We start from the raw sequence: 21,432 nt of genomic DNA on the forward strand, positions 1-21,432 counted from the left end.
AATGAGCTATGCCAGTAGTCTGTCCAGTCTCCAAGAGCAGGCATTAGTAGTTATAGAGGACAGATGTGTGTGATACTGCTTTCTCACATCCAGCTCACTTCAGCTCAGGTAATTGCCTGAGTCCAGACTTTTCCAGCTTTTCATCTCTTCCCCTATTGTCTCAAATTTTGTGAGATTTATTTATGGAAAAGACTTATTATCCACACGACAAGCCAAATTATGTGCTCAACCTAAACCAAACATGTTTTAAATTTAAATTATAAACTTTTTTAATTTTCAAGGGATTTTTTGAGGTGTTATTCCTTTTTTGTTAGGATTAAAGAGATTTGTGAAAGATTATTTAGCTCACAGAAGGTCAGTCTCTATCAAAGCATTGAGTTTTCTTCTACATTGCATTTCACATCCTTTCCTTTTATTCATGTCACATGTTCCAGGTTTTGAATACCAGAAAAAAAAATAGATTGTTACTGCACAATAGAAATTTACCACTGTAGAACAAGTTACTTTGTAATACTATCTCAGCACTTTTAAAATTAAATTTGCCTGTAATAAAGCAGAGCTCAGATCTTTGCAGTAAATGGGTTTTCAGCATGATACCTTCCTGTCAGTCACACAAATATAACAGAAGCACCCTAAACCAATAGCAAAAGGTAAATGCAGCTTTAAAACATTAAAACTTACGGCCCCTCAGGAAATAGTCTTCTCTAAAACGGAGAAGATTTTCGAGTGGCCCCTTTCAGTGTAGCCTGTGGGATTTGGGATCCAGAATCCCCTACAGCCCTGGCACTGCACCTCGAGCTGCAGGAGAGCAGCATTTCAGCAGCTCTCTCAGAGGTAGGGAGGGGTTGGGTGCATCTGCACTCCCTCAGGAGCTCTCCAGAGACAAGGACTGAGCTTCCCTGGCTCCGCAGCTCTGCTCCAGGGTAGCCAGCCCAGGGCACTCACAGCATGCAGCCTTTGCTCAGATGGAGGATGTGCACAGGAGCGCCCCTGTAACCAGCAATAATCCCATCCAGTCCAGGAGGGGCATCCCTGCATGGTGTCAGCGTGGCATGTCACACGAGCTAACCTGTGTCTCCGCTGTTCTTTGCCAGTCAACCTCACTCCGGGTCTCTACCCTGGAGCAAGGGTGAGCATGTGCATCAATCTGCCACAGCAGACCACACTTTTCTGGAGGGGAAACAAATTATCTGTAGAGAAAATGCGGATACGATAATCTGCTTTGACACAAGGGATTTACGTCGTCCCACTCAAACACATTTGCCCATTTACATTTTAAAAATTGGGGCCTTCAAAATGTTATCGCAGCCCTGCAGGAATCTTTCACCTTGGCAGACAGTGAAGCTTCTCACAGATTAAATGAATGGCATAGTGGTTTTATTGTGCTAAGCTAAACTAAGCACTTAACTCATTAATTCATCACCACTACTTGCATTAAGGAAGACCTGCTATTTTAAATGAGGCATACCTTTTTTTTTCCCCCCTTCAAACATTTACACAATCTCATCTTTACCCAAAGCTTGTCAGTCATAGCTAACGCAGACCTACAAGCCAGAATGAGATTTTTTTTTCTGTGTTGCCAGATTTTTTATGAATTTCTTCACATTTAAAGAGCCTTCATTTGGCACGGGCTCTGAAAGTCATTTACTACAAGTACACAAAAGATTGCTGTGTTGATCAAGATATCTTAGCCACACTTGTAACATTTTAGTATGCCTTACAGCAGACCCATGTTTATTGAAACAAGCTGCACTATTACTTTGTCAAGAAACATGGATCTCCACAACTGGTTTAAGCTTACTAAATGTCTGCTAGCTCAGAGTAATTCAGAATTCTTCAAGAGGCAGCTCAAACATACAGAGCCCTGCTACAATACTTCCTGTGGTACTCACAGGTGCTGTCACTGGCCTATTTACAGACATATGCAAACATGGTGCTCTGCTCAGAACAGAGCTGTCAAAATTTTCTGTTCACTGTGAGGGGAGGAGGTGGTGTCATTAATATGAGTGTGGAACAAAATGCCATAGACATGCAAAAATGACCTTCCTTTATGTTATAGGACAGCATCAAAACATGTAGACAAAGATCTTGGAAATATAGAAGAAAACAAAAAACTAGAGGAAAACAATCATAAATCTGAAACTTAAGAGAAAATGTCAGTCATCATTCCAGGTGAGTGTTTCATATTACAGCATTAAAATCTCTCTGTCCACCATTTCTCTCTGGTGATGAAAGCTCTATCTTAGTCTGGTGCTCACCTTCCAGAGGCGAGGCAGTGGAGTCATTTTGTGGTGCAGTTTTCAGACAGACAGACTCAAGCTTTTGGCCAGTTGAGAATTCAGAGCTGCACATACAAGTATAAAAAGAAGCCTGACATTCAGATGGACCTTAATACTTGGCTTTATTTTAATGCATGTGTTTGAGGAAATGAAAATACAAATTTATATAATGTACCACTGAGGTACATGTGCGTGTGTGTGTATGTATGTGTTTATATTAAGAGTATGTTTAGGTAGAGTTCAGAAGGTTTCAGGTTATGACTTGAAATATTTACAGGAACTTCTTCCCTTACTGAAAACAACAGTTTCCAAGTCCTTGTCACTTTTTTCATCGTTAATGCAAAGGTCAAGAAACTTCCTTCTCTTAGAACAAAACAATCCTCTTAGTCTAGATTTCACACACCTGTACTGTGATCAGTTTTATCCTGGAAAGAGACGCTGTGTATTACATTAGTAACAGTTTTGAAAGTTTCCCCTGCTGGGATCAGTATGAAATAAACTGTTTACAAATGGTCTGGCAGTTGCAGAAGTTCTGCTTCCTGGGAAATACAGGAGCACTGTAGAGCACCAAGAGCACCACCCTGTGCTCACACATATATACACCACTGCTGCACGTCTCCTCCTAGTACCCAAAGGAGGGGCTTAGACCATTTTTCTGGCCCGTCTAGGTCATGTAAAATTACCACTGTGATAACACAAGAGTCTGGAAACCAGCTAACCATAGAGTGGTTTGTTGAGTTAGTCATTAACTATTCTTAAAAATGAGAGTATTACATGTTCAGGGGTGCTTGCATTGTAAGCTTCTCCGTAGGAAAGCTGCAGACAGCCCTGATTTTCAGTGGTCTTAAGTAAATAGCACTGGATGCCTTCTCGAGGGAGCAGGGATTTAAAGCGTGTGGAATTATGTGGAATTATGATATTTCATATTTCCATAATAAGGTTTCTTATTTAAATGAATACAACTGTCAATAATTTCAGTATGTCAGTATAGTCTGAAATTTTCAAATGCAAGCCACAAGTTTTGCATTAAATATTTAGAATTCATTGGATTATGTAGAGCAATTATGTAGTGTATAAAGAGATGCAGCATTGGTGTAGGCACTGTACCAGTAATACCACTGTTTTACTAGTTTGGAAAAGGGAATTGGGAATACCAAAATTATGTCCTAGAAAGGATTTAAAGGTGGAAAACAAGTCAATTTGGAGTTTGAAAATGTTGCAGCGTAAACACATCTTGTGTGCCTTTGGTGCAACCTTTTACTCTGTATTCCTTCAGATCAGCAGATCTGTATAAATGAAATTAACATAAATCCATTACTTACCAGATAAACTTACTGGATTTACTGGGAACAATATTGCAACAGTGATTCTTGTCATGAAAGAAAGCGTTGACATCACTGAGCTGCAGAAGAAAGTTCACGTAGCTGTTTATTAAAAGCTTAGATACTGGGTAGTTATCATGGCTAACGTATTTTAAAATATTTAACTGGCTTTATCTTTCATATTTTCAGAGAATACATATAGACCAATTGAAGCATGAACGTGGATTGTATTTAAACATATACAAAGAAGTGACAGCTATTCGTGGTTCAAGTATTAAGCAGATCATACTACCAGGTTTTCAAAGGATTTTAGACACAATTATCTCAAGATAAAAAGACCCCACAAACTAATTTTGGCAACAGCCATGATAATAGGTCACCATGTTGTGTTCTGTTTGAAATATTTTTTTGTAAATGTCTGCACTGAAGATTTCTTTTTGTTTGCCTTTATGTAAATTTTTTACGTAGCTATTTTTATACACTGTAAGGCTTTGTTCTGGGAGTTGCTGTTAATCTGATGTATAGTGTAATGGTTTTATTTCTATTGTTTTTATGACACCCTTTGAGCAGGTACATGTCTGATTCTGGTTGTTATCAGTGAATCCTCTGCTTTGTAGCAAGTACCTAGAGTGTAAGAATTGTCTTAAAGGAAAATGTCAAACTTCTTTTTCATTCTTTGAAATCATGGTAAAGCAGAAGGGTGACAGCTGTGACAAGAATGAACTAAATTGTTAATGAAAGTGAACGTTTAAAAAACCATGCAAAGCTAAACAAGCTAGAAGGGAATAAAGAGTTTCCCTGAAGAAGTCTGGGTATTGAGTAAGAAACACTATGAAAAATTCCTAGCCTACATACAGATGGTGGCTAAAATATCCTTTACTTCTAGAGCAAGACATGCATTTTATTGATGGTTATCGTCTTTCATGTTAGCATTAGGATGAGGAACTGGAATTCTGGATTAATTTTGATTCATTTATGTTATTCGCTGCCTTAAAGTACTGTACCTTTTCTTCTTTTCAGAGAGATACCAGTCAGAATTGGAAACTTTTTTAAAAAGTGGTCATATCAAAGCTGCATTTTTTTCCCACAAGAATAGAATATATATATATATATATTTTTTGTGTGTTTTTGTTAACTATGCTACAGATATTGAATGCACCTTGAGATAATTTTAGTGTTTTTAACTGGTACCTAATTTATCAAACAGTACATATAATGGTAACAATGAAATGTCTATGTATCTTTAGTTACATTCAAGTTTGTAACTTTATAAACATGTTTTTTGCTTGAGGGAATTTTTAGAATGGTACTTGATAAGAAAAGGTTTTAAGGTGAATGGCCAATAGAAACTTGTACTTAAGGGAGATAAGTTTCATCTTACCTGGAAAGTTAGTTTCTGCGAGAAGGTAACAGGCAGCTCTGATGGAGAGGAACAGTAGAAGTAAGCAGAACATCAGGTTTCCATTTACAAATATCCAGGGAAAAAGTAAGTTTTTATAGACTGGTAGGCAAAAATAAATAAATAAATAAAAGAAAAAGATGGACGTTAGGAAATGTATTTTGCCACTTTTGCATTATTTAGGGGGCAGAAAACACTGTTACTTGTAAATTTGTAAAATGTTAAATGTCTGGGCAGTAGTGACTGATGTCTTAATAAAAGCTTCCTGTAGTGCATTGGCATGGATTAAATACATAAGATGTCCTATAAACTCTATGCTGTATAAAATATTAGAGGAAAATCCTGTTATATGCCTCTAAACTTTAATTTGTTACTGTTTTATTTGGCAAAAAGAAAAAAAAAATATAATCTTGGTCAATATTTAAACCAAAGTAAAATGGGGGAAAAACCAAAGTAATTTGTTTTGCATGGCTAAGCCATTCTGTTATCTCTGTAAATATTGTGATTTTTTTTCTTTTTAGAATTTTGTTAAAAAAATTCTAAAATTTTTAAACACCTGTTTTTCCAAAATAAAACGTGAACACACAAAAAAGTTACTTTATATATAAATATATCTTTTTTTTTTTTTGGTGCAAGAACACTGCCAAGCGATATGCATTTTTTAAAAGAATAAACAAATTCAGTGGGCATGACTCTGAACGGGAAAAGAAGTACAAGGGTCCTGTGAAGGAGTGTGCATCTATCACCTCTCTGTGTTTAAAACACTACAAATAATTCTTAAATACAGAGAGGAATCTTCCAAAGATAGGGAAAACTCCAAAGGGAAAGCATAGGGAAGGGCTGAAAATTTTCATACCACTGTCAGGGGAATATAGGGCAAATGAGAAGAAAAATAAGTCCTTCAAGTTTCACAGCTACAGAAAAAGGAATATAAACAACTCCTCGCCTTTTGGGATTCTGCTTGATCTCCTATGCACTTTAAATCGTCAGGCCGAGGAGCTGGGTTTTTCATTGCTCCGAGTTCACTATAGGCAACTTTCAAGAGCCAAGGGTGCAAAAGAATTAATGTTTCTATCCATGCCTAAACAACAATAAAACTGAAGTATGTCTTCACTGGCTCGTGTGAAATCTCAGTTTACAGGAACACGTGTGAGCCCGAGGGAAGGCGCTTACCCAGAGCCCGAGCTGCTGCTGCTGCCTGTGCTCCTGCTGACACATCCCACAGAGTCGGGGTGGCAGGAAAGGTCATGGGCTGATTGATGGCTGTGGGTTTGTGGAGCTTCTCCTGGCCCACAGCACCTGGGGACCACAAGCACCTGCTCAGAGAAAAGCAGAAGCTGGCGCACAAAGCCTTGCCAAAGTTCTTCATGCGGGTTTCTGCTCGTGACCTGGACAAATAATTACCCTAGCAGTGAATTTGGGGGTCCTGTTCAAATCTGAATGATGACACCACAGGAGTTCAGCCTCAGTTTACTACACACAGGAAGAAAAACAAACCTCTGCTCACAGATGGTTTAAAAGCATGACAGGAGGCAGTAGAGGACAGCCCCTTTTTCCTCCTGCTTTACAGTCAGGAAATAATGAAATTAGTGGTGTCTGTTCATGGCTGTGCAGGAAACTACCCCTGAGCTGAGAACAAACCAGTGGGTTTCACTGCATGCTGCAGAGGCAGTATCCTGCAAAAATACCCTTGGGCTTCCCAAGCAACTCCGGGTGTCCTCTGGAGCAATAATATCAAAGCTATAATTGTGCTGCAGGGGATATGAACCACAGAGACATGGTAATGGTGTGGCCACGAGGTGAGGCCTTCTGGAAAGAAAAGAAAAAAGGGTGCTTGGGGTCAACACTATAAAAGAAAAAGCATCAGGGGCATTTTGTACTGGTTCTGAGTGCTGCAGACCAAGCTTCTGCTGGAGGCTTTACTGCACCTTCAGCTGCTGTGCTGCTCAGGCTGGCAGCTGGTCAGAGCCCGAGCAAGGGACAGTGCTGACCCAGCTGCTGGCCAGGAAAACAAACCATCCAACCTCGTTGTCTGGGTATTTTCCAGACTTTGCCAGCATCAACCCAGCTGGTTTAGGCAATATTTTACACCTTTTCCTGGACACAGAGTTTTCATCCTGCCATGTTTTGGAAAAAAAAAAAAAAAGTAACTCTAAATTCTATATTGTTTATTATTTGAACATTATGAGATACTAATGTGAGTTTTAACCATATTGGTACCAGCCCACAAAGACATATAAAGAATGAATAAATCTAAATTTGTTGTCTTTTTTTTAATGATAAATTTTGTCAGGGAACATCAGAGAGTCACCTAATAGCCTCAGCTGCTGGCTGTTGCAGTGAAATCTGATTTACTTGTAGAACCACATGTAGCTGGATACCTTCCTGTTGACTTCATATTTAGACAGCCATATGTCTGTAATTATCTCAGCTAAGATTAAGCAGTGACATATAAAATGAGATCATGACCTCCTGTGTCAACCACATCTGTGCAAACGTTTTCTGGGTTTCCTCTTGACAAGAATGCATCTGCAATTCAGGTGTCTGTTTCCAAGAATTGCCCAATACAACATTTTCAGGCAGGTTTCTCCTCTAGGCAGAAGGAGCCAGAGGAGCACAGGAGGTACATAACTTCCAGTTATGTGCTTCTAGCCCCTGAAGGGCTTCCAGGCTCTTCTGGAAAAGGATAACATCCTCAATCTGGCATAATTCAGTGCAGAGCAAGGCTCACTTCAGCCCTCTCTCCTGGTGGTCTGCCAGGGAGGGAGGGCATTGAGGAAGGGAGGCAGGCAGGCTGCAAGCAAACCAGGCAGCCAACCCCCCCCATACACCCCTTGCCTGTGTACACTTCATGTGTAATGCAGCTCACACATTCAGTAAAGATTTGCTGCATTTCAAGTTATTAGAGAATCAAAAACTAAGCCTATTACTTATTATCAAATTATGTCAAAGCCAATTTCTAAAATAAGACGAATTCCATCCACCCAACCCTCACAAGTCTTAAAATGTCTTGTAATTCATACATTTTTCTCATTTGCATTCTAAATAGAGACATTTATTCTGTTAGTAGCAAGGCATTCACTTTGATGAAGTAATGAGTTTCAGCTTGAAAAGATAGAGTCTGACAAATTATTAGGAAATTTTGTTTCTTAGTGAGAAAACAGTACCTGTGTCATCCCTCACCCTCCCCCCGTTTCCCCCCCAGATGTTTTGCCTCTTCTCATGCTCCACCTGGTGTCACAGCCAAGGCTTCTGTCAGAGTCTGTTCCCTGTGCTAGTGCTCGTTGCCACATCTTCTGTTCAGTACAGATTGATTCTCTGCTGCCCTCACCATCAGTTCTTCCTTTGCAGGACTCCCAGTAAATAACCAGCAATTTAACACAACTAGAGACATGAAAGACACTGTGAAACAGGAAAAGAGGTAGAAACAGGAAAAGAGGTAGAAACATACCAAGCATCCTGTGCTTGGGCTTCCATTTTTTCACATCCATAGTTCTGGAGTCTCCTGGAGTTTCCCTGTTTTGGGAAAATCATAGAAATATCTAACCCACACTCCAAAGGCTCAAGTGTAATACCAAAACATAGATCCATGCACACCACTGTACCTTCTTTTTCCTCACTTAATCATTTTCCTGTCCCTCATAGCATTAGAAATTATGTTAAATAAATATCATTAGGTACTGGAATGCCAGTACAAGTCCTAGGTTTAAGAACGTGATCTTTTTTCCTATATTCAATCCACATAGTTGCAATGCAAGGATTTATTGCATCACAATAGTCTAAGGCTGAGACCCAGCCCTAGACTTCAGAGAGCAGAGGGAAGGAAGTAACATCCTATTGCTCTAAAAAGTAACAAAATAAATCACATTTAAATGTAGTGACTTCCACCCATTTAGTTTTTCTAGTAAAAAGGAGTCACTCTTTCAATACAAACCTATGTTCAATTTCACTCAGATATATTCCACAGTATAACAATAGTATGATAATAGTATAATTATAGAATTATTATAGAATGATATAGAATATAGTAATAGAGCAACAATTACATAATAAGCCATATAATAAAGCTTATATTAAAAGAAATCAACTACAAATCCAGACCAATGCTTCCCTCAGACCAATCACATCATCCTAATCCCTTCTGCCCCCTGCACCTTGATATTCTCACCAGAGCATTGAAGTGACTGGACTTAATGGGCACATCTCTGATGTCAGTTTGTTTTCTCCAGGGAAAAGCAACTACAAATTCAGGTTGTGGTGTAAGTGTTCAATAATGTCTACACACCAGATCAAGAGATTTCATTAATATCTGCATCTGTCACAAGAAGAGCAATTCTACCATGGACAACAGAATACATTTAAAAGGAAGAACATATAATTGAATCTAAATTCAGGAAATTAAATAAATTAAAGACTCAAGTAAAACCCTCATATAGACAAAATATTTTCACAAATTCAATTTTGTTTATGTTGATCTAAAAGCTTTCTCTGGTTTTATTACTCCAAATAAAGAAAGATAACACTCATTTCCATTAATTTAGGGAAGTAAACACACACAATAAACACAACTGGCCAAAGTGAGTGCACTTAGTAAACAGAAAGAAACAGGATATGGAAATCAGCTCAGACAGACTTTCTGATAAAATTAAAGCTAGCAAGATTAGCAGTGTGTGGAATACTCAGGTTTTTGTCTCTTGTCAAGTGTAGTATCTGTTCTAAGTGCAATGTCTTTCTACCCCCACTCATAGTACTTGAAATTATCCCGTGCAGTGCAGTCCAGGTTTACTGTTTCTCTTCTGAGTAGCACTGCATCCCAGATTTTCCTAATCCAAACCACATCAGGAACAACAGTGGAAAAGCAGTTTTTTCACTGAAATTTTTACTCATATTCGAGGCAGGGATTAGAAGTACAAGTTTGGCAACGAAAGTCATCAGTAGTCAGAAGCTCTTGAGAAAGTCATATTTGTGGACCAACTCCTCTCACTCTGCTTCTGACTGAAAAATCAACTGTTTGATCCTTCATAAAGGGGTGTGGGAGAGAAGGGAAGAGTGAAACCACCAGCAAATAGGAGAATAACTCACTAAAAGTTACATTAAATGAAACCTAAATGCTTATCCAAGTGCAAATCTTGAAAAAATAAAAAAGGCCAAAAAAATCTGAGGTGGGAATGTTGCTGTGGTCAGCAGCATCCTCCAAGGATGCAGCCCTTAGACCGGAGCACTGCTCCATCCTAATGCTCTCTTTGCTGCTCTCCCTGGAGCACTTAGTCAAACATTTGCTCTCTCCTCATTATGCATATGTTTCTCTGCACTTACATGAGCTAAAAGGTGCTAACAGCTTCCACCAAGAAGGAATCAGGGGCTCAAGGCAGCCAGAGCAATCCTTTAAAAAGCTGCTACTCTCAGCGGTCATCTTTCGCTAAAACAGAAGAAGCCACCTAATCTCTCCATGTAGCTCCAGAGAGGGAACAGCCTACGGGATTGGGCTGAGGTAAATCTGACAATTAATAATTCCATCCAGCTGCAGCAGGATGGAAATGCTGGAAGGAACTTCAGCAATTACAGAAGGCATGCAGAGAGTTGGCATTAAGCAGGTCGCATTTGCTCACAGAGATTTAAGGAAGGTCTAATGGCCGAACCAGCAGTAGCAGCTGGAGCAGGGCTGGCTGAAACACTAATCCAGCTTCAACATAGCAGCAGGTACCAAGAGAACTTTTTAAACATCCTCATTTCTTCAATCAGTACAATTCAACTCAGAGATGAATTGAGAGGAAAGAAAAATAAAAGACTTCTGTGGAAATAATTAGGCTGGACAGAGTGAGGGATTTCAAATCTAAGAGATAGGGTAACTAAACACAAATAGCTCAACTTACTCAATATATATAACACTGCCTTTATTATAATAATTCCACCTTCAGTGCAAACACATTTGCATAAATTTTCATGGGTAAAAGCATTCAACTGCATTTCAAGGTACTATTAACCAATAACACTCTCAAATGCTGTTTTAATGCACTCAGTTCTTTCATCCAACTGGATCTTGACACAAAACACGAGTGTAATAAGTAATCCAGCATAAAAATGAATTACTCAGCATTCCTAGTAAATACACCTGAAATATGAGGCATGGCCATTTGTGGCTGGCTGGGCACAGGGCAGAGACATGGCCAAGGAAACAGGGATCGTGGCTGTAGTAGACAACAAAGGTGACAGAATTTCTAAAGGGGAAAACAGCTGCTGCTTCCACCATCCTGAAAAGAATTTTGGTGTTAAGGTATCACAAGTAGCACCCCATCATGTAGTATCATCTACATGGGGAAAACTCTAAATTCTGGCTAAAGCAGAAACTTGTGCATCAGGACAGAGGTAGTGAGAGAGAAATTGTCAGGCACCAAGGAACCGAGACAAAGCAAATAATGAAATTACTCATAAGGCATTAAAGCTGACCCAAAATCATTAGAAAACAGTCAAAGGAAATTAAATCAGGAATGAGAATTTTCCCCAAAATAGGAAGAAGAAATAAAAAGTTACTCAGAAAAAAAAAGAAACCTATCAAAAAAAAAAAAAAAAAAAAAAGCCACAAACTAAACCATCCTGTCTGCAATGGCAGCTACGAAATACTCAGAGAGATTTTAAAAGCTGATTATAAAGTTCCAAACAAAAATTTGCCAACCCCCCCTATGTTCCAAAACAGGAACCCTAAGCTGAAAATAACTGAACCAAAAATATTTACAGGGACCTTTGAGAGATTGGGACAGTTTTGATCAGGTAGGAACTAATGCACTAAAAATGGGAATAAAAGAACTTCTACATTAAATACATCACCTTGAAGATTGCAGATTACCATGGAAGACAGTCTAAGTAGAAGAGTAACCAGACTGGTGTTCGACATATGTTTACAGCACTTTCTTATCACTTTGTGTTCGATGGAGACACAGCCATGCAAGGACCAGTTTCAGAAGAATCACATGCTGGGTTGCTGCCTCAGGGTCTGACCCTCCTCCTTTATATTGCAGGCTTGAGATAAAACTGATAGGGACTGTAATTCTTATTGATGAATCAACATATAGTAATATAGTAAATAATAAAACAGCTCAATTAACTAATAAACAGACTACTGTTTCTCATTTACATTATTTGACTTGCTATTACACACAGCTACAAAGCTACCATTTATCAGTGCTAAATCCTATTAGTTACACATAACTACTGCTGAAATACAAGTCACCCTTCCCTCCCCACAGCATCTAACATTAAGGTACAAGTTATCCCTCTTGGCTCTACCCTCCTACACCAGTCCTTTCCAAAGCAGCTCTGGCTGGCAGGCAGCCAAGTTGTCCCAGGGGTTCCCTCTGGCATCTTGGTGGCCTTAGGCCAGTGGGACAGCTACACTAACATCTGTAAAAGCTCATACTCTTATTGCTGGAAAATCTGCCCTCCTTTGTTTTCTACCTGAATTTTATCTTTCTTTCCGTTTTTCCACTTCTGTAACTTTTTTGTTCCCCTTGTACCTCCTTTCCTCTAGCCATTCCCCTCCCAAATGGATGTGTTTCTGATTATTGCTCCTTCACTGGTCCCAGTGCTTCTACATCTATACCCAAATTCAGTGGGTTCAATAACAGTAATGAAGCAATCTCAGCTTTACTAATACAGTTCCCTAACTGAGGGGGACCTGGCAAGACCAACTCCCCTACAGCTGCCTGGTTATTTTTAGCTTACCTGCCCTCTAAGACAAATCACTCCATATGGGAGCTTTGATACCACTACTTGGATCCAGTTAAGTACAAGCACTTCCCTGTCATCTGCATGAGGACTGTGCTTGTGACAGCAACTTGTCACTGTTTCTGTTCTCATCACCATCCTGCTCTCTCTGAGGTGATGGATTGCAGTGCATTGCCCTTGGTGCGTCCTTGAGACAATCTACAGCTTTTCTGCAGACACATTAGAACCCAAGACCTAGCATCTCAGCAGAACATCTGCTTTCCCCCAAAAGGTTAACTTAAAGTGATCTGAGGGAGGAGAAAATCCATAGAGGTTATGCTGAAATGAATAAAAATAAATCTGTGTAGTAGCCAGAGGTAGCCTGGCTATAACGTAGAAAAGATGATGTCTTTATTTTAAATCCACAGTGCTGAAGTTCAAAGATGTAGAAGAAACATTGCTTTGTTGCCATCCCCTTGCCCCCCAAATAAAGTTGAAGAGCATTGTTAATGGTGGTGGTGATGATGGCAGCAGAGCAAAGCACTGCTTAGAGACAGCATCCAAAAAGTGTCCCCAGTACCTGAAGTAACAAGCAGAAGCAAAGCTTGCTGCTGTGAGCTGAGAGCAATGTGCACCTGCCTCCTCACACTGCTCGTGACTGAGTTGCTCCCTCTCCAAGGAAGCAATTGTCCTGCTCCTACATATCTGGGGCAGGGGAGCATTTTAGGCACAAGGTAAAACACCACACTGAACTTTAATGGGGGTCTGACTGTAGACAGTTAACTTCATTAGCCACAAAGATCAAGCAATCACCAGAGATACCCTCAGATACCATTCTGATCCCTAATCATTCTTGACAGCAGGTGGAATTTTGTGAGTTGAATTAGGAGTCTGTCTTCCCTCACGTCAGAGATCATTTCCTCCCAGAACAGCCTCGGTGCCTGGAGAACACGGCAGCATTAATAAGTTTCATTTCCCCCTACTGATGCTGAACAGCCTATGATTAATCACACTGTCATTGGATCCTATCCTGATGAGAAAAGTAGGCTAAGCATTATTTTTATTTCTAAATGTTAGGCATTTACAATATGGTTTTAACAGTCGGTACCCTGATTTTCTGTGACACTGGTTAATATGACAAAACAGCAATGGTTTAGTATGTGAAGATCTGCTGGCCATTTCTCAGAGCTGGCTGAAAGTAGCCAGGCTCAATAAAAAATTACAATAAAAAAATTACAAGAATTATTTTCTCCTAAAATCTGCTCTCAGTAAGAACCCAAATGTCATTACCATTCCAGGTCATGTTGGCAGTTTCTCCTTGCACTCACAAGGTGTGGGTGACATTATCTCAATGCTTTCCAGTAAAAAGGGTCAATTGTCACAATTGTTCGGAACTTTTTCAGCGTTGAACTGGGCTATTCTGCAAATAAAGCCTTGTACAACAGTGAGTTCAGGGCCCATGAGGAGGAGATCTCTCCTTCCAACTGGTCACTTCAGGCAAATGACAGCAACCTACTGGTATTTTCGCAACATGCAAGTTTTACCTCATTCATTAAAAACAGATTTCCCTACTCCCGTATTATCATTGTTTATTGTAACTAAATCATTTGGTAACCTTCTGCCTGGCTGTTTACAAAGTCCCAGTGCATATGCTGTGATACTTAGCAACTGCTCAAGGCCCTGTATCGTGGTCAGAACCTCACGAGGCAGTCAGACACTGTAATTCTATTAACAGTTCTTTATTGAAAGCAGAACATCAGACTCAAGCTAATCTGTTCTGTTGACACAACAAGCTTCAAACTCCTGGCTTACTCTTTCCTAATCAGAAGCCTAATCAAATTTTACTTGTTAATATGACCTGATTATTAACAGGCCCAGAAAGGAAACAGTTTTCTCCCCTTGTTATTCAAGCCAGGACCCTCCTGGGCTCACTGCCTAAATCCAGACATTGGCAAGTGGTGGTACAGACCTGCCACCTTGTTTTGCTGGCCTGGGGTTTTGTCTGGACTGTTTTACTTCTGAAATAAAGGGTAAAACCAGCCACGAATGAGCAAAAAGCACAGCAAACAGCATGGTTGTGGAAAGGCACCTCCACGGATGGCCCTTCGAGCTGCCTTGAACATCTCTCACATCAGTCCCAATGTCTGATGGAGCTCCAGGCTTTCCTCACACATGAAAGAGGCATGTGCTGGATCACATCCTGCTCCTCCAACCACCCTCTTCCATGACACAAGCCTGGTGCTGCTTCCCCTGCATCTGGCAGCTGTTCCTGAGTGCCAGAAATGCTTCCCCCTGCTCCACTGCCTCCTCCCGCACTGATGTAACCGAGGGGCACTGGAGCCACTGCAGCCCCTGGCTTTGCACAGCAGCATCCTACCCTTGGGAGCATCCTACCCTTGGGCGCTGCTCTGGCTCCCAGGAGATGGCTGGGGGCAGGGACAAGGAGGAAAGCTTGTACAGAGAGGCTCTGGTGGGAAAGTGGGAGGGAAAGCCTCATCAGCAAGCCAAGGGGTGACAAAGAGCAAAGAAGGGGGAAATAAATGCACTTCAGAAAATAAAGGAACGATCTGAAACCACCAAAGCAGGAAACGAGAGGAGAGAGATCTTAGAAAGCTAAGAGCAGGCTAAACATGCAAATTCTGACTAGAAATAAAATAGAGGCTGGTGGACGAGAAAACAGCACAGGACAGCTGAGCAAACAGCAGCAAACCACCAGCAGCGCTGTGAAGCACGACTGAGAACAGATATGCTGCTCTGCAAAGGTCAGACAAGGAATCATGACTCAGGAAGAGAGAAGAACCTTGCTGGGAGTCTGGGGGAGATGACAGGAGATTAACATCCCAACACTTTGTCTTGTTTTGTACAACCACTAAATAAATAAATATTCTGCACTGAAAATATACACTAGATTTGTGTATGCAAGCATTATCCATTATATCACAAACACTAAGGTGAAACATTACAATAAAAAGAAAATAGAGACAGAAGCATGAAACAGGAAAAAACTGCCTGGTGAATTCTGCCTTGTGCTTCAGTTTCCACTGGCAAGCATTCAGAATGGATGAATTGACTTTCTGGCTCAATTGGGACAATGCTACTACTTGGAGACTGGGGAGGGAGGGGAAGGGCTCCCAACATTTCTGAAAAGTGTGCACCTCTGCAGAGCATAATCACTCAAAAAGGGAGCAGTGACTAAAAAGAGATAAATGATAACATGCTCCCTCCATCACATAGCAGCAAAGGCCAACTCTCAATACAAATTACTTGATTTTTTCTGCCAATACAAATTACTTGGGGTTTTTTTTGCAATGAGAATGAGTAATCACATGAGAAATCCATGTGACAATGTCACCACGGATAAGTATTTTAAAAAATTCTAATTACTGCAAATCTTAGTGGATTTGAGGCATTTGGGGGTCATCCATCAAAATTAAAGCATACTGTGATTAGAGAACCATATTAGGATGGGGTACATCTTGTATTACAAGGGAACTTTCCAAATTAAAGCCAACATGCAGAGGAAAATGTGATTCCCTTGAGCTTTTATTAACATTTACACAAATTGTAATTAATATGCATACAGGATGACTTGTAACTTGGTGGGTCATGTGCCTTTTTAAAACTTGATAATTTTAATATCATTTTTATTAATATGATTAATGCAAGCCAGTTTGTCTGATGAGAAGGAACAGAAGCAAATCAAAGTTAGCTGTCTGCTTCATTTAAACTCAGATTGGTAGGAATATACACTGCTCCCTAGCCTGAGATATCAAATAGAAAGAGGAAAAGAAAAAAACCTTACAGAAATGGAACCATTATTTACTGAAGAGGATTGGAAGCTGTCATCTATTGAACAAAGCTTGGTCAACCAAACTTTGGGACATAATTGTACCTTCTACAAGATGCCAAGATAATGGATAAGGATTTCAAAGGAGTTTTATTTAAAGACAGCCTTTTCCAGGCTGTAAAAGGGCTTTAGATTGACAAACATCCTCCAAAAGTGAGCTAGGAAATCAGAGGGACAGTTTAATCCACACTGCCTTGATTTAGGCTTACTAGACTCACAAAATATCTGCTGAAACACAGGGCTGCCATTTATGATGAATCCAACTTTCTCCTGTAATGTGACACCCATTTATAAATGAGCCTGTGATGCTGTAACTCAGGCTCAAGAAAAGAGGAGACAGGAGAGCCTGGCAACTCTGGAAGCCAAGCCTGCAATGTCTCAGATTAAAACCTTGACAGCACCTTTTCCACCCCTCCAGGGTGCTCCTGCTGTTGAGCAGCAGTAGAACATGGGTGATGCGAGTATGAGCCACAAGGGCACAGGTGACACTGACCCTGCCCACAGCAGCTCCTCCTCCTGTGGCTGTGCTCTCCCTGTCCCCACAGCTCCCCTGCCCTCCCCTCTGCTGCAGCCATGGCAGAGGCATGGAGTGGATGCCTTCTGCTTGCAAGCAGCCCTACAGAAAGTCCATTTGTTCCTGTGTTTGCTGCACAAGATTGCATGCACAGCAACAGTATTATTTCAGGCTTTGCCACCCTGCCATCACATCTTCCTCACATCAGGAGGATGTGTCTGTCCTTCGTGCTCTCCTGTGCCCAGGCACAGAGGGATGGAGGGAATGTGCAGGGAAGAGGGTGTTTCAGCAAAGCCCTGGGCAGGGCTGGGTACACACACACAGCTCTGCAGATCTGATCAACGCAGCTTATCAGCAAGCTCCTTCAGCAGACACAGTTAGGCCCCTTCTTCTATAGGGCCTTCAGTAAGCCTTTGGTCAAACAGCTCTGAAGTGAAGGGGAGAAATCACTATCCATATACTGAACTAATTCTAAACTCTAATGAGAAAATCTTCACAGAAAGCTGAAAAAATGGAATGAAGGCAGTGCTGAAGCAAGAGCCCACATGTTTGCAGGCAAGCATTACAGGCACTTCATCAGTATTGAGTCAGCAACTAAAGCAGGCAGTAAAAGTTTGGAAGGCGCATGCCTCTGGATAGATTAAGTACAATAGATTAAGTAGACTAGAGAGTCCATACTCCATCATCAAAACCATTTTCTGAAGAGCTGTGTATCCCCTGTCAGGCAGTTCCTGGACTCCTCTTGTTTCTTCTTTTACTACCAAGCCCAACCACAAGAAGGAAGATTCTTTTTACTCTCACTCTTCCTCTCCCTCCTGCCTGTTTATCTTTTGTCTGATCTCCATCCTGGAAAGTTCCCTGCAGCTACTTTTTCACTTGATAGAAAGTGAAGCAAAAAATCAAAAATCAGTCTTCCTGCAAAGTTCTTTTTTTCTTGTCTTAAATTCCTTCAAACATCTCAATTGCTATCAATCTATCCCAATGGCTTCATATATTTACCATAATTTTATCCTGTCTTCACTGCTACTGCAATTCTACCTCCTTTCCATCTTCAATTTTGCTTTATTTGGTACTCTATTTAGTATTATTGGTATTGATGTAACTTCCAGTCTTCCTTAAGCACGTGATTGGAACAGGTAATTAGACAAAATAAGGAGGAAAGTATCCAAGTTTTTGCTTGAGCCACACAGTCTCAAAAAAGACGCCAGCAAATGGATGTGCAGATGAACAGTGTGTTGTCAGGACTGACAGCCCCTAGAGTGCACACAGCACTTTCTGCACCAGAGAAACCACAGCAGCTGCAGAGCTTCGATCAAAGCACATTTACAGTAAATTCTTCGTTTCCAAGGCAGAATCAAGACACCAACCCCCTACAGCCAAACAATACACAAGAATGTTAAAAAATAAACCAAAAACAAACCAAAACTGCAGATATCCCATGAAAGAGGTGGCAGATCATTAAACAATCTATTCAAACAGCCTTGACCAGCTTAAATACTTCCCTGTGGAGTTACAAATTAGTTGTTACAAGGCAGAAACTGGATCATTTTAAAGCACATAAACATGCCTTATTTAATTATAAAATTTAAGATTTGATAAAAAGTGGATGAAAAATTGTAGAAAAAAATGGTAGAAAACCCATTATTTTCTCAGTCTATAAAATTGGTCTTTATCAGTCTATACCATCATTTCTCTGCACCGCTACAATCCGTAAGCTCTTTGAACTGGTTATTTTATGCCTAGTTCGGTGGGCTCCTGTTTGAAAGTGGAAGCACATGTTGCTAACAGATTGTGGAGAAAAGTAGATGAGTTTCTATCATTTGCATCTTCTGACTCACCTCAGCAAGACAGCTAGCACCGCAGCTTTCCTGGCTAGCACACTACCACAACCCACAGGACATGCTAATATCAGCATTTTCATTAAAAAAATAAATAAATTTACAGGGAACCAAGGCCCGTCAGACAGACAGCAGCAGTCACATTAGCACTGTCTCGAACAGGAGCCATCATCTGGAGTCAGCACAGAGCAGTGATGGCCTGAGTCACTGATCCTGGAGCCTTTGGCAGTGTGCCTCTGCCCACACTGTGTGCCTTCCTCCCCCAGGAGTTTACCTGAAGAGATCCCACATGTGCACAGCCCCAGAGCATCCTGCCTATGGATTAGGATTACTATTCAGCATGACACTGCAAAGGTGACAGAACTGTGGAAACACACAGACAAGAACTATTCCAGCCAAGAAAAAAGACAAACTGCTGACATGGTTAAAATCTTAATGGTCTCTAACACAGCATCGATGCTTTGTGCAGACAAGGGATGACTGCACTTAAAGCCACTTACAGAGCTGGCCAGGTACTTCAGGCTGGCACAAACAGCCAGGGAACAGCTAATGAACAGCTGCTAATGAGACATTTGCTCACTGTGGAAGACAGAAGGGTCAAGAAAGAAACAGAGTGTTTCTGTCACCGAATGTCCCTGCACAACAAAAATTGTAAAGGAGGAGAGAGATCACAGTGTGACATGTCAGGATCTTGAAGAGATGGGCACAGGCTCTTGGCAGCTATGGTACTTAGGCTGCAACAGCCAGCAAGGGTGGGAAGATGAGATTTTAAAATTTCTGAGGAAAATCTTAATAACAGAGAAATCGTATCATAATAAGCAAAGAGAAGGGATGAGGGAAGCTTATGAGATGAACCAAGAGAAAAATATAGAGCCTGAGATTTAAGAAGTAGAGGTGAGACTACCAGTCAAACACTAAGAGAGCTGTAAGAGCATAATTCAAGAAAGTGCATCTGCTTTTACTGAAAATGGGACGGAGAGAGGAAATGGATGTTCTAATTAGGTTTTAAAAGGCACGCAGGCTTCCCCCACTGCCATATTTCAGGTGTCTGCAAATTAAATCTAATTGCGTTTTACAAATATCTACAAAGATACCTCAACAGTATACATAATTTTGCTCGGTTAAAGTTCCTATGCTACCTTTTAGAGTTGCCAGTATAAAAGAAATGGTACCTGTCAAGATAGTGGTTTGCTTGTACACCCCTACATGGCTATTTCCTCAACTTTTACCTTGTCTTATTTCTATTTTCTATTTCAATAGGAAATACATATATATTATATATACATATATATATATATATAAGATACATATATATTATGTTTCTGCCTCACATTAGGGACAAAATTATTGGTAGAAGACTTGATTTTCTACTCTGTGTTTTCCACTTTTCCAGCATCTCTTCACTGGAGTCTTACCACTCTAAGAAGATTTTTGTCCAGGATCAGATAAATAGCAAGAATGAAAGCAATATGTCTTTAATTTCCATATTTTCTCTTATCTCACAAATATCAGTAAAAAAGTCATGCCAAAAGCAGTGCATTTAATGTCAACATCCTGACAGTTTCTTCTTCATGGAGCCCCATGTGTTCTGAGATGAACAGGAATAAAAAAACCTCTCAGCAGTTAGACTCCTGACTTTGAGGCAGTTAAAAATTTGGTTGAGGAAAGGTCAGAGTGGAATAACAAAGTTGGTTTTATTATATTAGGAAAAAGCTTAGTAGAAAAAATATATGTAGATTAATTAGAGCATAAATAGCTTCTAATGACTTTAGTCCTGATCATCATCTTTTAATTGCCTTTCATTTCAAATCATGAAGGATTTTGGCATATGTACTTTATCAATTTCATTCTTAAATCAATAGAAGTGAGTCACACGGAAGTCAGTGTTTACTGACATCAGTATTTTTATAGAAGCCTAAGAAACAGAAACTCACAGCAAGAGATGGAGTTCAAACTGCTTGAATGGGTCTCCTTAACCATAATACAGACTTCTTTGGATCTGCTTTTACATGAAACCTTCCTCCCTTATATAGCCTTAATCACAGAATCATAAAATAGCTGTGGGTTTGAAGGGTCCTTTAAGGGCCACCTAGTCCAATCCCTCCTGCAATGAGCAGGAACACCTCCCACCAGAGCAGGATGCTCAGAGCCCCATCCAACCTGGCCCCGAATGTTTCCAGGGATGGGGCATTCACCACCTCTCACAGCAACCTGTTCCAGTGTCTTGCCACCCTCACTGTAAAAAAATATCTTCTTTCAATCTAATCTAAATCAATCCTTCTGTTTCAAACGTTACCTTGTACTATCTCAACAGGCCCAGTTAAAAAGTTTTTCTCTCATAGGAAACACTGCTACTTGCATCGCACACAGAAAGTCTGGATAAACAGAGGAGAATCTCTTAAAGAACAAGAGATAGAATAATTAAGGGAGAAGGGAAAGAAACTGCAGTCACTAATGTAAGTTCTGTCACTCGGCCCACATTAATTTTGTTTTCCCAGCACAGGGAGGCAAATACCATTATTTTCACCTACA

General features: G+C 40.4%; 1 protein-coding gene across 1 annotated transcript in view; it reads left to right on the top strand.

Moving 5' to 3' along the window:
* Positions 1 to 6,113, top strand: part of ALCAM (activated leukocyte cell adhesion molecule) — a 115,984-nt gene extending 109,871 nt beyond the window's left edge. Inside the window, exons 16-17 of the mRNA XM_088160673.1 lie at positions 2,060 to 2,172; positions 3,791 to 6,113. Coding sequence (XP_088016799.1) covers positions 2,060 to 2,147 — 88 coding nt within the window. The 3' untranslated portion in view covers positions 2,148 to 2,172; positions 3,791 to 6,113. The remainder of the gene's footprint in view (positions 1 to 2,059; positions 2,173 to 3,790) is intronic.
* Positions 6,114 to 21,432: the final 15,319 nt, after the last annotated feature.

Source organism: Sturnus vulgaris, chromosome 2 (genome assembly GCF_052056855.1).
Source record: "Sturnus vulgaris isolate bStuVul1 chromosome 2, bStuVul1.hap1, whole genome shotgun sequence".
NCBI classification, from domain to species: domain Eukaryota; kingdom Metazoa; phylum Chordata; class Aves; order Passeriformes; family Sturnidae; genus Sturnus; species Sturnus vulgaris.